Here is a 12844-nt window from a genome sequence, read left to right as displayed (position 1 = left end):
GCAGCATCTACTCCACCCGCAGAAAGCGGTCAACAATATTAAACGTAAAAACCCGAACACTTACCTCCTGATCCTGCGTCGCGCAGAGCCCCATTAACTCGTCAATCTTTTCCCGAGCCTGCCCGAGTTCCAACACCGGATTAAACCGCTGACCACCTTCATCCTCCTCTTCCTCTACTATTCCTTCAGCTAGGACCTCTTGCGCGAAGCTCGTAATTTGTCCCTTTACTTTATTCAGACTATCGTTAAGCTTGAGCCACGACATGATTCCTTTTCTTCGGTTGAAATCGTTTCCGGTAATCACACGAATGAAGTAAACACTTACACCGTCTAGGTCACTTTTCACATCACTAACCGGAAACCGTTAGATCGTCGTATCAAATTGCGTCGAATTACAGACAAGAAAACACGAATATTTGGCAAAAATTTCCAAAATACCTTTACACGTACCACGTAAATCAAAACAAAAACATCATCTAAGAGTTTTGACGTTTCCATACTATTTTACGTTTGTGCTGTGAGTTCCATTGCGGGGTTTGAGTAAAACTGGCAGCATGTACACTGTTAATATGTTAATTTACCCTACAAACTTTTATAGAACAGTATATGTTATTGTGATGTCTGTTTTTACATTTTTGTGAAAATTTATTTCCGTTGATTTATTGCGAATCTTTTCTACAATCCACATCGTGATGTTTCTGCAAAACGCCACCAGGCCAGCCGTACGCCGAACTACACGTCCATTTACTTTGCATCATTGCAAGCCAAAAAACGTTTAATTTGGTTTTGTTCGCACTCAAATGCTAGTTTGACCCTGGATAGATAACACTAATGAAAAAAAAAAATATACCCAAACTTTAACCCATTAGTGCAACGCTGTTGGCTCTTAAATTAAACAATGTTTATTATGGGATACAATAAAACTAAAAATGTGATAACTAATTTGTCCGTCCAACAAAACAATAAGCTATGCTTGCCTTTTGTACAGCGATGCATCCACAGGGGTCATTAAATGAAGAACAAAATTCTTTTATTTCATAAATCGCTAGATAATTGGCAAACAACTAGTCATGTGGGATGTTCTGCAAGACTAAAAGTTTAGATAAAGCTGATGAGACCGTCCTGTCCAGTCTAAATTTGTGTTGGATTCTGATGAGAGGAACTAGAAACGCATCTCCGTAACTAGTTTCTGTGGCCGGTGCGTGCAAACTTGGTTTTAACCCATTTTTCTTTAGGAGGAAAATTGGTTGGAACGTCACTTCAGAATAATTGTTACATTCCGTTCAGTTTTGTACGAATTCGTAATTCCGGTAATTTAAGAAAATTGAAACATTTTTTCAACAAATCGAGCATTGCTAAACGAATTCGAAGAAACAAAATTTATGGTTTTCTTTTGATTTGTTCCTGCAGTTATGCTGCTGCTAATGTTTTGTTTTGATGTCATCGAGCACAAATCTTGTCAATAAAGTTTTACTGTTTTTCTCTCCGTTAGTCTGTTATATAAAGAGTCTGTAGTGAAAATGAGGTACCATTTCACTATCCCTGCAGTAAGTATGTTTCGCCTTTTCTGTGGTGCAAGTTACCAAAATTAACCAATCAGGAAATGGAACAATTTTGATGTGAAATTGGAACAAAAACGAACCCTCTTTGTCGGTCATGTCTTGTCTGAGTAAACAGCATGTACCTTTTGAAATGTTACCGCCACTATAGTTCAAATCGTACTAGTTTTGAAATGAGTGTGTATAGAATGACAGCATGTCAAGGAGAAGAATCCAAAAGTCAAAATACGCACAGCCAAACCACGCGAGTTAGGCGCAAGTAACGTAAACAAGGCATCAGTCTCACGAAACCGGTGGATTAATTGTAGTACAAATTGTGGCCAAAATGCTAACCAACAGAGTTTTTATGAAGAAGACCAGAAAAGGTACGTCCTAATACCCGTCCGATTAAGGGCTGATTCAAATCGAAACTTTCCTCTCGGCAGGTGGCATAATAAAAGTAGTACGCGAGCACTACCTTCGCGATGATATCGCCTGTGGAATCGCATCCTGTGAGCTCTGTTTGCTGGCCGTTACTCGAACCAGTCTGGACCCCATGCCGGTCAGTGGTAGCACCATGTTCGACAGTCCACACTATTTAATGCTAGATACGAACATCATTTTGTATCAGATCGATTTTCTTGAGGCAGACGCAATCCGGAACGTGATCGTGTTGAGTACCGTTCTGGATGAGGTAAGACACCGCAGTCCGGTTATCTTTAAACGACTGAGGAAGATAATGGCAGACCCGGGACGTAAGTTTTTTACCTTTGTGAACGAGCATCATAAGGATACGTACTTGAGCAAGGATGTTGGAGAATCAGCTAACGACCGTAATGATCGTATGATCCGCAAGGCTGCACTTTGGTATGGACAACACATACGGAAGGGGAATCTGAAAAGCAAGCTGAAGGTGGTTATTTTGAGTGACGATGCAGAGAATCGAAATCGTGCGAAGAAAGAGAACTTGTTGGTTTCGTCGGTAGCAGATTATGTGGTGTCGCTGGCCGGCCACCCGGAGCTTAGGGACAAGGTCTTCAATACGGAGAAGTGGCAGGATGATTCCAAAATCATTTTCCCAGCACATCTCACTGTGTCGCAAATTCACGATGGAATAAAGAAAGGGGAGTTGCTGCAGGGGAGCTTTTTTGCGTCCAGAGACAATTTTCTGGAAGGAAATATCAGGGTGGAGAGTATTGACGAACCGGTTTTGATCCAGGGCCGAATTAATTTGAATCGTGCGGTGGATGGGGATATCGTGGCTATAAGAATGCTACCGAAGAGCGAGTGGAAATGTCCCAGTGGAGTGGTTTTGGTGGATGAACAGAATGTGGATGATGAAGGAATGGAAACAGCGGATCCGGAGTTCAAGCAGGAGCCTGGAAGTGAGGTAACTCCTACCGCTGCCGTGGTCGGTATTATTAAACGAAAATGGCGACAGTACTGTGGAATTCTAGCAGCAAATGCTCTAAGCCAATCCACTAGACATCTGTTTGTTCCGTCTGAGAGAAAAATTCCACGGATTCGTATTGAGACACGCCAGTCAGCGACACTGATTTCGCAAAGGATAGTTGTGGCAATTGACTACTGGCCACGTCATTCCAAGTACCCTATCGGCCATTTTGTACGAGCTTTGGGTGAGATTGGAGAAAAGGACACGGAAAACGAGGTTATCCTGTTGGAGCATGACGTGCCTCACGGAAGTTTCTCTGCTGAGATTCAAAGTCAACTGCCGAAACTACCTTGGTTCCCTGAACCAGAGGAGTATAAAAAACGTGTAGATCTTAGAGGTATAACTATTTGCTCAGTCGATCCACCAGGTTGTACCGATATTGATGACGCATTGCACGCTCGAAGACTAGATAATGGACGAATAGAGGTTGGAGTGCACATAGCGGATGTCACGCACTTCATAAAACCAGGAACAGCTCTGGACAAAGAGGCAGCTCTCAGAGCCACTACAGTTTACTTGGTGGATAAGCGAATCGACATGGTTCCAGACGTTCTCAGTTCAAATCTCTGCTCTTTGCGTGGCAACGAAGAGCGATTAGCTTTCTCCTGTATCTGGGAGCTTGATGACGATGCAAAGATTCTCAACACAAGGTTCCATAAATCCATAATTGAATCTAAAGCAGCGCTTACCTATCAGGAAGCTCAACTTATTATTGACGATGCTACGCAAACAAACCAAACTGCTCAGTCGCTAAGGCTGCTGAATAAATTGGCGAAATTGTTGAAGCAACGTCGTATTGACAATGGAGCCCTGGTTCTTGCTTCCCCGGAAATTCGTTTCAACATAGACAGCGAAACGCACGATCCAATAGATGTTGTGGCGAAAAAGATGCTGGACACAAACTCGATGGTCGAAGAGTTTATGTTGCTGGCAAATGTTTCAGTTGCAGAAAAGATCGAACGAGAATTCCCTGAATGTGCTATGCTTAGACGGCATCCATGTCCACCGGATGCCAACTTCGAACCTTTAAAGAAAGCTGCATCCTACCAAGGCTTTGAAATCATCACTTCCAGCGGTAAAGAATTTGCCACCAGTTTGGACAATGCAGTTAAACCGGAAAATCCATACTTCAACACCTTGCTGAGAATTCTGGCCACACGCTGTATGATGCAAGCGGTTTATTTTATTAGCGGAACAATTCAGCAAGCGGAGTATTTCCACTACGGTCTGGCCTCTCCTATCTATACTCACTTCACTTCACCGATTCGTCGATATGCTGATGTTGTTGTGCATCGTCTGTTAGCGGCCTGCATAGGTGCCGACAGCACCTATCCGGCACTGCTGGATAAACAGAGCAGTTCACAGCTGTGTAACAATCTTAACTATCGCAACCGGATGGCTCAGTACGCGGGACGAGCATCGGTCGCCCTGCACACCCATCTGTTCTTCCGCAACAAATCCGAAGACGAACAGGGTTACATCTTGTTTGTTAAGAAAAATGCCATTCAGGTAATCATTCCCAAGTACGGACTGGAGGGAACTATTTACGTTGCAGGAAAGAACGGTGAACAGCTTCGAAGTGGTCCAAGCTTTCAGTATAATGAGGAAACGCAAACCCAACGCTGTGGTGATGTGGAATTCCATGCGTTCGATCCGATTACCGTGCGGTTGAGCCTGGATTCGACTAACGTGCAGCATCAACGGTTGGTGTTCGAACTCGTCACACCGTTCATTGAGGGTTTCAGCGTTGCGCCACTGGAAACGAGCGATACGAAGCAGAAGAGGAAAAGCGTGCCTCAGAATGAGCAGGAGCCGAATGAGAAGGCGGTGAAAAAGTGCAAGAAAGGTAGGTATTTTTAATTCGAAACGCGCTGTGAACGGTTCATTATTTTGTGGTCATTATATGAATTTCAGAAGGCGAGGGCAGCAAACGTAAGAAAAAGTAACTTTGAGTTCTTTGCGAGGACGGCTATAATAGCGAACATCGACGACAATAGAATAAAGGTCAGTTAACCTTCCGGCAGTCGCGCTAGTGCACAGAGTGCATGCTGCTCTGAAAAACTAGCGAAATCGTTTTAGAGCATCAGCGGCTTCTCGTTCAGCGCGACTTCCGGAGGGTTAAACAAATTGAGCATCTATGTTGATGAAACACATACATTGTAAATTCTGCAAATGAATTGTTTAAATTCTTTCGAAATACCATTTGTTGCATGTGTTTTGTCATATCACATCTCTTGTGTTGCACCCCAGTCAAAAAAGGGCGACGGAAAAGTTTTAGGCGAGCTGAAAACGCTAACGTCTAAACCTACACACCAAAATTTGATTGTCGATTTCAGCAAAATTTTGCTTCATTTTCATCAGCTGAAAGTTTCAGAAATGCAAGATGCCGATAAATCGGCAATTTGAATTGAACCTGTTTGACAGATTCGCTTTGCTGAAAATTCAGTAAGTCAAATTGACAGCGCAATTACCGGATTTACAGCAATCCAGCCCGTAATACTTAGAATCCGGCAATTGCGCTGTCAATTTGACTATTTGAATTACTGAATTTTCAGCAAAACGAATCTGTCAAACAGGTTCAGTTCGAATTGCTGATTTTTCGGCATCTTGTATTGCTGAAACATTCAGCTGATGAAAATTCAGCAAAATTGTGCTGGCATTCAGCGAAAAAAAAAATGGTGTGTAGTCACCCGGGCAAATTGCTTCTAGGATCGCAAATAATTGATCGATTTAAAGCCTTTTGGTGCGGCTGAAAAAGACTATACGGTTGAATTGAGGAAACGAAAGATATCTCCACTGCCCTGGTAAACAAATGGAATTTTCGATTGATGTGCACCCTAGGGGCAGAACACTTGTGATGCATTTTTTAAAAATCAGCGAAATTAAATGCATTTCTTTCCATCAAAATAGAAATTTGTAATGCATTTTTAGTTGTGTGCAATGTATTTTGCGTTGCGTGTAAGACGTCAAAACCCTACAAAAAACAGCCCTACATAATATTATTTTCTGTTCTCCGTGCAGATTTGCTTTTATATTCTCACCGCGTATCTTTATATTTGATACCATCGTCTTTGGCAGACAGCAATTTTTATGTCGCAAGGGTTACCTTTGCAACACAAACAAGTCTCTCTACTAGTTATCCTCTAGGGAGAGATATGCGAAGACGCCATCTTGAGCCAGCTTACTGTCAACATTTTGAGCCAGTCGATCATTATTTGACTGCATTGGTGCAATATTTTTGGATAGTAATGTTATTTTTTTATTTTTGTTGATAAACATTAGACAACAAAATAATTATAAATAGGCGCTATTGTAAGTTGAACTTTCCTGACAAGAATAATGCTGTTCAATTAGGGTAACCAACCTATATCCAAAGGTAGGATTCCCGGCGGAATCGTCAGTAATACCTTCTATCTGATTTTTTCCAGATGGTTGCGTTGCTGGCAGTGTTGCTTTTGATTGATCTGAAGAGATGATTTTTTGTCCGAAAGCTACCGCATGGTATATTTTATGCATCTAATCTATCTTCTTGCTTCCGTTGTTCGATAGGGTCAAGAATGGTTTTCTGCGAGAAATAGATCCATCATCAAAAGTTTGCTTTTTTGTTTTTCTTAAGCTCCTATAACTGCGTAACGTGCGAATACACAGGAACGGAGTTTTTCTTTGCAGTATTCTCTTCTTATTATATACATATTTACTGATTTTTGTTTGAATAATACTTGCGCTACATAGCCGCAAAGAATCCAGCAACGGGAACGCCGGAACTCGAAAAATTCAACCCATTTATCGCGTAATGCAGCATCCTTCGGGTACCGAAAAAAAACTTATTTCAGCTATTAGAGCGTAATTACAAGGCCGATTCGCACAAAATTTTCCAATGCACTTCATTTCTTATTTTTAAAATAAACGTTATGATAATAAAGTCACGCAAAACTTGGTTCGCAATAAGTGATGCTAGTTTTTTATCGCGATATTTACCTTTGTCTTTTTTTTCCTCCGCATATCTCTCCCTAGAGGATAACTACTCTCTACCAGCTTACCACAACGGATGCAACATGTTTCGCATTTTTGAAAAGCGGGCTTTCTCGTTTCCATGGTTTTTACAAAACAAATGCCGCCCGCTCAAAAATTCGCATATCTTTTAGGTATAATGGAACTTGACGAAAATCAGGTGAAACGACAGAGTTCAACCGATTATTTCGATACCGTGATCGGTCACATCGAGGACATTGTGATTGGGGAAGAATTTCAGGTAGAATTTTAGCGATCCGGATTATTCGTTCTATTCAAACTATCCTTTCCTGTGTAGAACTTGGTGAACCAGTTCATGAATTGCTACTACCATCTGTTTGAGTCGGACGACGAGAACAAGATCGTCTATACGGAGATCTACCAGAAGTACACCAATCTGGTGGAGACGTACATCGTAGAGAACCTGAACGAAAAGATGAGCTTCTTCGATATGGACCGGTTTGCTCTGGAGTTGGAAAACAAAAAGTCGCAGGTGGATGGGGAGATTTTCGAACTGCTGTATACGTTGACCGATTTTCTTGCTTTCAAGGACATGCTAATCGACTATAAAGCCTTTAAAGAGGGAGCTTACGATGAACTAAGTAAAAATTTCAGCGTAACCAGTCTTCAGAAGTAAATTGATGGCTAATATTTTCGAAACTTATTACTGAATCGTATAACAAATGAAAATCAAATTAATGATGAGCTTGTTCATATGAAATCAGTATTTTGTTACTTATTCTTAACAAAATTAGATCGTACTGGTTTGCTCATCCGAACCTAGTGCATGAGAATTTCCGTTTGCACCAGACGATTGTTGGTATCACCAGGCATTCGATAGGGGACAGTCGCTGCCATGTTGGTCAATGCTTTCGCCTGCTCACGAAGGTAGATTAGTTGCTGTAAAAAATAATATTGATTATCATCAAACGATAGACACCTACGAGCGGACGCGACTCACACTTTCCCTCCCGGCATCGTCAAATTTGGTCACATCTTTTCCCTTCAGCGCTTTATACTTGTTGTAGGCTATATCCATGGTCGAAATCAGCAAATCTGGGATAACCTTGCATACCTCGCCGCCAAGACGTTTAAAATTATGCACACAAGCTTCCAAATCGGACATCTTCAGCGGTACCAGCTTGATCCGTTCTAGTACTTCGAGAGCTGGTTGAAAGTTTTTGTTGTGATAGTGATCAAAGAAAATGACCAGTTCTTTCAACAAACTGAAGGTAGACCACGTCTGTGGGTCACAGTTCTTTTCGGCCCCCACATACCGCTCAGTGAATTCCAGTGCCACTCGCTGAAGTCGCTCTCGCAAGGTACCAGGCTTGTTCGGTTGATGCACCACTTGTGACAACATAATGGAAGTGTAGCGCAAAGCCTGCTCTTGATTTCCCGCTAAGTCGAACAGCTTTATGGCATCTTCGAACATACCCTTTTTGACAAACTCCTCGGCGATCAGTTCACAGGCCATTCTAGCGTCGATGTGACTGCTCTCAAACTGATCGATCAACCCGCGGGAACGTATTCCATCTCTCTGCATCTTACCAAAGAGCAAATCAAAGTCTCGGCACTCAATTGCTAGATCAGATACGCAAACCAAAAACAAGTTGCGACCATCGCTGTCCTTCAGACTTCTCAGGAAGAAGAAATATTGCAGTGCTTCTGCCGGATCAGTTATTTCGAACTTTTTCACGTAAAGCATGATCAGTCGAGCAATGTTAAGTCGACGCATTGGTTGAGGGTCTTCAATGTCCACCGATACTGAAATAAAAAAGATGAAATAGTTTTCATACCAAACTGAAACAACACAACAAAACTTACGCAACGGTTCTTGCAGATTCCTAGGACCACCAATCATATGTAGTTCATTTAAAGCCAGCGCAATATGCACTGCATGAGCCCGGTACTTCTCGAAGCGGGACAGAAACTCAATGCCTGCTTCAAACTGCCCGGTCAGCGCGAGAACCTGATAGTACAGATGCGGCTGATCATTGGCATTGAAGTGCTTCTCACCGTACTGTTCCAGAATCATAGCCTGCAGTCCGGAATAGGTCAGATGTTCCGAGTTGTCGTCCGACTCGGGACGTATTAACGATAGCTGAATCCACAGAAAATCATCGGAGCTCTTGGCTACCTCCGGGTGCTGTTCTTGAATGTCGCAGCAACCGATGATGCAGTATACGGCTCGCTTGTAAGGATCGATGGCATTCCGAATCTGTCTCTTGTACTGCATACGAATTTGAAGTTCCAACTTCGGGTTGATTTTCTGGCCAGGATTCCTACATTTCTCTTCCAGGACTGTAATAAAATCGTCATGACCCGGTCCAGCCATCTGCATGCACTTTAGCGCCGAGGCAATATCTCCGCAACGCAGGCAGTAGTACACCATTGGCCACAGAGGCTTTCCGTCCACGTGTCCATCCTGCAGCCCGATGAAGCTGGAATTATTCTGATTGGCAAACTTTAGCCCCACAAACGACCCGACCAAATTTAAAATACTCGGAATGCCACCCCGCTGGGCGTCTCGTAAATGTTCCGAGATAACCGTCTGCATAAACAGTTTGTAGCGATTCTCAAGATACCGCTTAGCCTGTTCAATAAATTGCGTCTGGGTGCAGCGCACCCTCAGTGGATCCTGTGTCCTCGGACTGGGCGTCACATTCGTCATGTATTTCATAATTTCCCAGATGTCATTCACCTTTGAATCGTTGAAGCTTTCCGCTACCTGAGCAAAGCGTTGCACCAGTGACGGCCGCATCGCTCCTTCATTGATCAGCTTGTTGTACTCGTACACCTCCCGGGCGTAGGCCATCTCCTGATTGTTCATGGACGATCGTCCACCGAAGGTGCTCTCGTTCAGAATTGTCGGCTCCGGCCCTTTCCGAATGTCGATCCAGTTCTGTGACGGTCCAATCAATGCATTCATTAGCTTCACCTTTTCCAGCTTCCAATCGTTCATCGTGTGCTCCCACTTTTGGTTCTGGGCCGCCTGGAATGAGTTCTTGTGTACTTCCTCAATGACCGAAAGAATGGCATTTTCTTTTTCGTTGCGCAAGAAGCTCTGAATATCGGTCGTTGAAATTGGGTCCAACGGTTCAAAGGTCTTCCGGGAGCTCAGCGTTTCTAATTTTTGGGAAATTTTCGGAAGATCGATACCCTTGTGACCCAACAAGATGTGGCTGTAATATAAGCGGATAAATAATAGTAATGGTTATAGAAATGTGTGCGAAACTTACGCTTGCATATCCTGCGCCCCGGTCTGGGATACCCGCGAATGCAGTTCCTGCGTGGCCTGCAGGACCTGCGGCAGGGTGCGTTCCACCCGTGGCAAGTCATCCGATACTTGCGTCTCGTGGGTCAGTTTCTGGGCTTGTTGCAGAAGGGTACTGAAATCCATTTTCCTAACCTCAATTCGTTCGTAATATTTGATAGAGATGGTGGCAGTTCAAAAGATGTTTTTTCCGTCTAGATGATGCTTCTTCCGTGAATTTTTAGTTCGTTGTTAATTTATGATAAAAACTAATCTTTTTCACAAGGATTTGTTGTAGTAAACGTGGAAAAAACCTCGTTTTGAGCGGTAATCACAGTATTTCTATCGGCGACTTATGCTTGTTTATAGTTTGAAAGTGGATTCTGCTGAGTTTCTATGAGACACGTGAGTCGATGAGAAAACTGACAGCATGAAGTAGTTTTCTGCAATGAATTTTGAATACGACGAAATTATCGTTTGACGCATTTTGGCAGTAAGGAAAGATTTGTTTACCCTCATTTGTCGTTCACTGAAAAAAATCCAAACGTTAATTCTATTTGCTTCAAACCGCTTAAAATTCATATGAAGAAGAAATGCTATTGTTATCACGCGCACACATAGCTTCAATGTGTCAACTGTATAAACTATGTATGCACACACATAAGTTATATGTGCATATTGTTATAGAGTGGGGTTTTATGTGTCTAATAGTTATGAAATGTGAATGTAAGATTAATATTTCTTGTAAATACACACATTTGGTTTATGTGCCAGCAAATAGCGTCTATATGCCTCCGTTAATTGCAAAAATCTATGTGTTAAATCAATAGGCATAACGTTTACTTTTTTTTGAGTGTTTAAACCAGATTTAACGCACCAATAAATCTGATTTAGAAGTTAAACGAGGGTGAAGAATTCAATCTATGATGAAACTTTTGCACTACACCAGTGTTGGTAGAGTTGCACTCATTCAAACCTGGGTGTAATAAAGCTATCTCTTCTTAGCCACTACCGTCGGGATTCGCTGGTTGGGTCACACCCAGGAGGGTGTCACTCCTGTCATTCGCTATGGGGATATACGGACTTTGACAGTAGTCAACATATGATGGGCCTAGCTGCATCTAGGCCCACGTCGCCCGTGCAATAGCATTGGGTTGTTTTGATTTTAACAAAGGCAGATGTTGGCTAGGACAAAATGGCTGCCTAGCAGGGGGCTGGTCACACCTGCATACACTCAAAAAAATCCAAACGTTAATTCTATTTGCTTCAAACCACTTCAAATCCATATGAAGAAGAAATGCTAATGTTATACAGCGCACACATATCTTCTATGTGTCAACTGTATAAACTATGTATGCGCACACATAAGTTATATGTGCGTATTGTTATAGAATCTGGTTTTATGTGCCTTATAGTTATGAAATGTGAATGTAAGATTAATATTTTTCATAAATACACACATTAGGTTTATGAGTAAGCAAATAGTGTCTATATGCCACCGCTAATTGCAAAATTTCACTGTGACAGTGCAGTAATTTTACAATAATTAACAGTAAATTCTGTGTGATGCTACAACACAAAAATAATAAACTTTAACGTTTCTACAGTAAACTTCAATGTAAAATCGACTTTTACAGTAAAAAAGAGTTGATTGTGTATCTTAACATAAAAAATAGATATTTCTCTGCATTTTTTTTTCTAGAAAACAGTACAATTTAATGTGAATTTACTGTATCAGTTTTTTGCTGAACAGGTAAATTGATTGTAACATGAAATTTTATTGTAAATCTACTGTGAGAACTCTGCGTCGAACAATGCTGAAACAATAATGTTCTGGTTGCAGTTGAAAATCGAAATAGTGAACTTGCGCCTTTCGGTTTAGCTCCTATTTTCAGCTTAAAGCGCAACTGGTGTAGATGATGCGCAAGTTGATTCTCTAACATGTACACATGATGCGCATTAGTTATCCACTCTGCAAATAGGGAAAAAAAGCGAAAGGCACAAGTTCAATATTTCGATTTTCAACTGCAACCAGAATAACCACAGACACTTCATACACAGTCTAGCGAAGTGTCAAAAATGCAGCCAAACAGACTGTCAAAAACTGCAACCAACGAGCATGATGGTATTGTGAGGGGAAGTGAAGTGGGAAGCCCTGCAAAGCTCATCCGTGATGCCAGTAAATATTCATGGTTGCTAACTTACTGTTCTTGTCTCCGCAAGTCTGTATAAAGCAGCCCCCTGTCAAGGACGACGTCTCTGTACAGCCAGCATCACTGCCATGAAAGGCAAAACATTGATTTTGAACCGTATGATTAGAAGCTGTATTTAGTTACAAAATGTCGATTTTCTGAATGATATGATATTAAATCATCCCACAAGATGCAAAACGTCGTGTGGAATGCTTGAATATCGAGCATAGTGCCGCACATAATTCTTTGTTTGGGGCTTTATAGCTATAACGCCCCATATATGTCGGTCGCTGTCAAACTCTATATGATGGTATAGGGTTGCCAGGAGGCTGGTATAAAGTGTCTGTAGTAATAACTATATTTGTTTTATGATTGTTTATGAAGTAAATGTTAT

At 41.9% G+C, this 12844-nt stretch overlaps 4 protein-coding genes across 8 annotated transcripts in view; 2 read left to right on the top strand and 2 right to left on the bottom strand.

Annotated features, from left to right (window-relative positions):
• Window positions 1-477, bottom strand: part of LOC131677008 (thyroid receptor-interacting protein 11) — a 76741-nt gene extending 76264 nt beyond the window's left edge. The window contains exon 1 of the mRNA XM_058956488.1: window positions 65-477. Coding sequence (XP_058812471.1) covers window positions 65-265 — 201 coding nt within the window. The 5' untranslated portion in view covers window positions 266-477. The remainder of the gene's footprint in view (window positions 1-64) is intronic.
• Window positions 478-1762: 1285 nt separating this feature from the next.
• Window positions 1763-5145, top strand: LOC131677007 (exosome complex exonuclease RRP44). Its single transcript, XM_058956487.1, has 3 exons — window positions 1763-1924; window positions 1985-4837; window positions 4906-5145. The coding sequence occupies exons 1-3, from the start codon at window positions 1885-1887 to the stop codon at window positions 4935-4937; spliced, it is 2925 nt and encodes a 974-aa protein (XP_058812470.1). The 5' UTR covers window positions 1763-1884; the 3' UTR covers window positions 4938-5145.
• Window positions 5146-6128: 983 nt separating this feature from the next.
• On the top strand, window positions 6129-7687 carry LOC131677006 (ADP-ribosylation factor-like protein 2-binding protein). 5 transcript variants are annotated; one of them, XM_058956485.1, is made up of 4 exons: window positions 6129-6346; window positions 6420-6492; window positions 7137-7243; window positions 7301-7639. In XM_058956485.1, the coding sequence occupies exons 3-4, from the start codon at window positions 7142-7144 to the stop codon at window positions 7637-7639; spliced, it is 441 nt and encodes a 146-aa protein (XP_058812468.1). In that variant the 5' UTR covers window positions 6129-6346; window positions 6420-6492; window positions 7137-7141. The 5 variants fall into 5 exon arrangements, with proteins under 5 accessions (XP_058812468.1, XP_058812466.1, XP_058812465.1 ...); XM_058956483.1 differs by having other exon boundaries at window positions 6129-6367; XM_058956482.1 differs by lacking the exon at window positions 6420-6492 and having other exon boundaries at window positions 6129-6367.
• A 75-nt stretch (window positions 7688-7762) lies between these two features.
• Window positions 7763-10625, bottom strand: LOC131677005 (nuclear pore complex protein Nup93-1). Its single transcript, XM_058956480.1, has 4 exons — window positions 10245-10625; window positions 8830-10187; window positions 7964-8769; window positions 7763-7902 (listed from the first exon to the last, which is right to left on the bottom strand). Exons 1-4 carry the CDS (start codon window positions 10403-10405, stop codon window positions 7783-7785), a joined length of 2445 nt encoding a protein of 814 aa, XP_058812463.1. The 5' UTR covers window positions 10406-10625; the 3' UTR covers window positions 7763-7782.
• Between the last annotated feature and the right edge of the window lie 2219 nt (window positions 10626-12844).

This window comes from Topomyia yanbarensis, chromosome 1, assembly GCF_030247195.1.
Source record: "Topomyia yanbarensis strain Yona2022 chromosome 1, ASM3024719v1, whole genome shotgun sequence".
NCBI lineage: Eukaryota > Metazoa > Arthropoda > Insecta > Diptera > Culicidae > Topomyia > Topomyia yanbarensis.
This window is presented reverse-complemented; position numbering and strand designations above follow the sequence as displayed.

What these genes read in the sequence shown, in the direction of transcription:
- LOC131677006 (XM_058956481.1), top strand. Translation starts at nt 7,103, where the DNA reads ATGCCGCCCGCTCAAAAATTCGCATATCTTTTAGGTATAATGGAACTT. An exon ending in TGATTGGGGAAGAATTTCAG is followed by an intron (nt 7,244 to 7,300) that starts GTAGAATTTTAG and finishes TTTCCTGTGTAG; the next exon opens with AACTTGGTGAACCAGTTCAT.
- LOC131677005 (XM_058956480.1), bottom strand. Translation starts at nt 10,405, where the DNA reads ATGGATTTCAGTACCCTTCTGCAACAAGCCCAGAAACTGACCCACGAG. An exon ending in GGGGCGCAGGATATGCAAGC is followed by an intron (nt 10,188 to 10,244) that starts GTAAGTTTCGCA and finishes CTTATATTACAG; the next exon opens with CCACATCTTGTTGGGTCACA. An exon ending in ACGATGCCGGGAGGGAAAGT is followed by an intron (nt 7,903 to 7,963) that starts GTGAGTCGCGTC and finishes TATTTTTTACAG; the next exon opens with CAACTAATCTACCTTCGTGA.
- LOC131677007 (XM_058956487.1), top strand. Translation starts at nt 1,885, where the DNA reads ATGCTAACCAACAGAGTTTTTATGAAGAAGACCAGAAAAG. An exon ending in TATGAAGAAGACCAGAAAAG is followed by an intron (nt 1,925 to 1,984) that starts GTACGTCCTAAT and finishes TCCTCTCGGCAG; the next exon opens with GTGGCATAATAAAAGTAGTA. An exon ending in GGTGAAAAAGTGCAAGAAAG is followed by an intron (nt 4,838 to 4,905) that starts GTAGGTATTTTT and finishes TATGAATTTCAG; the next exon opens with AAGGCGAGGGCAGCAAACGT.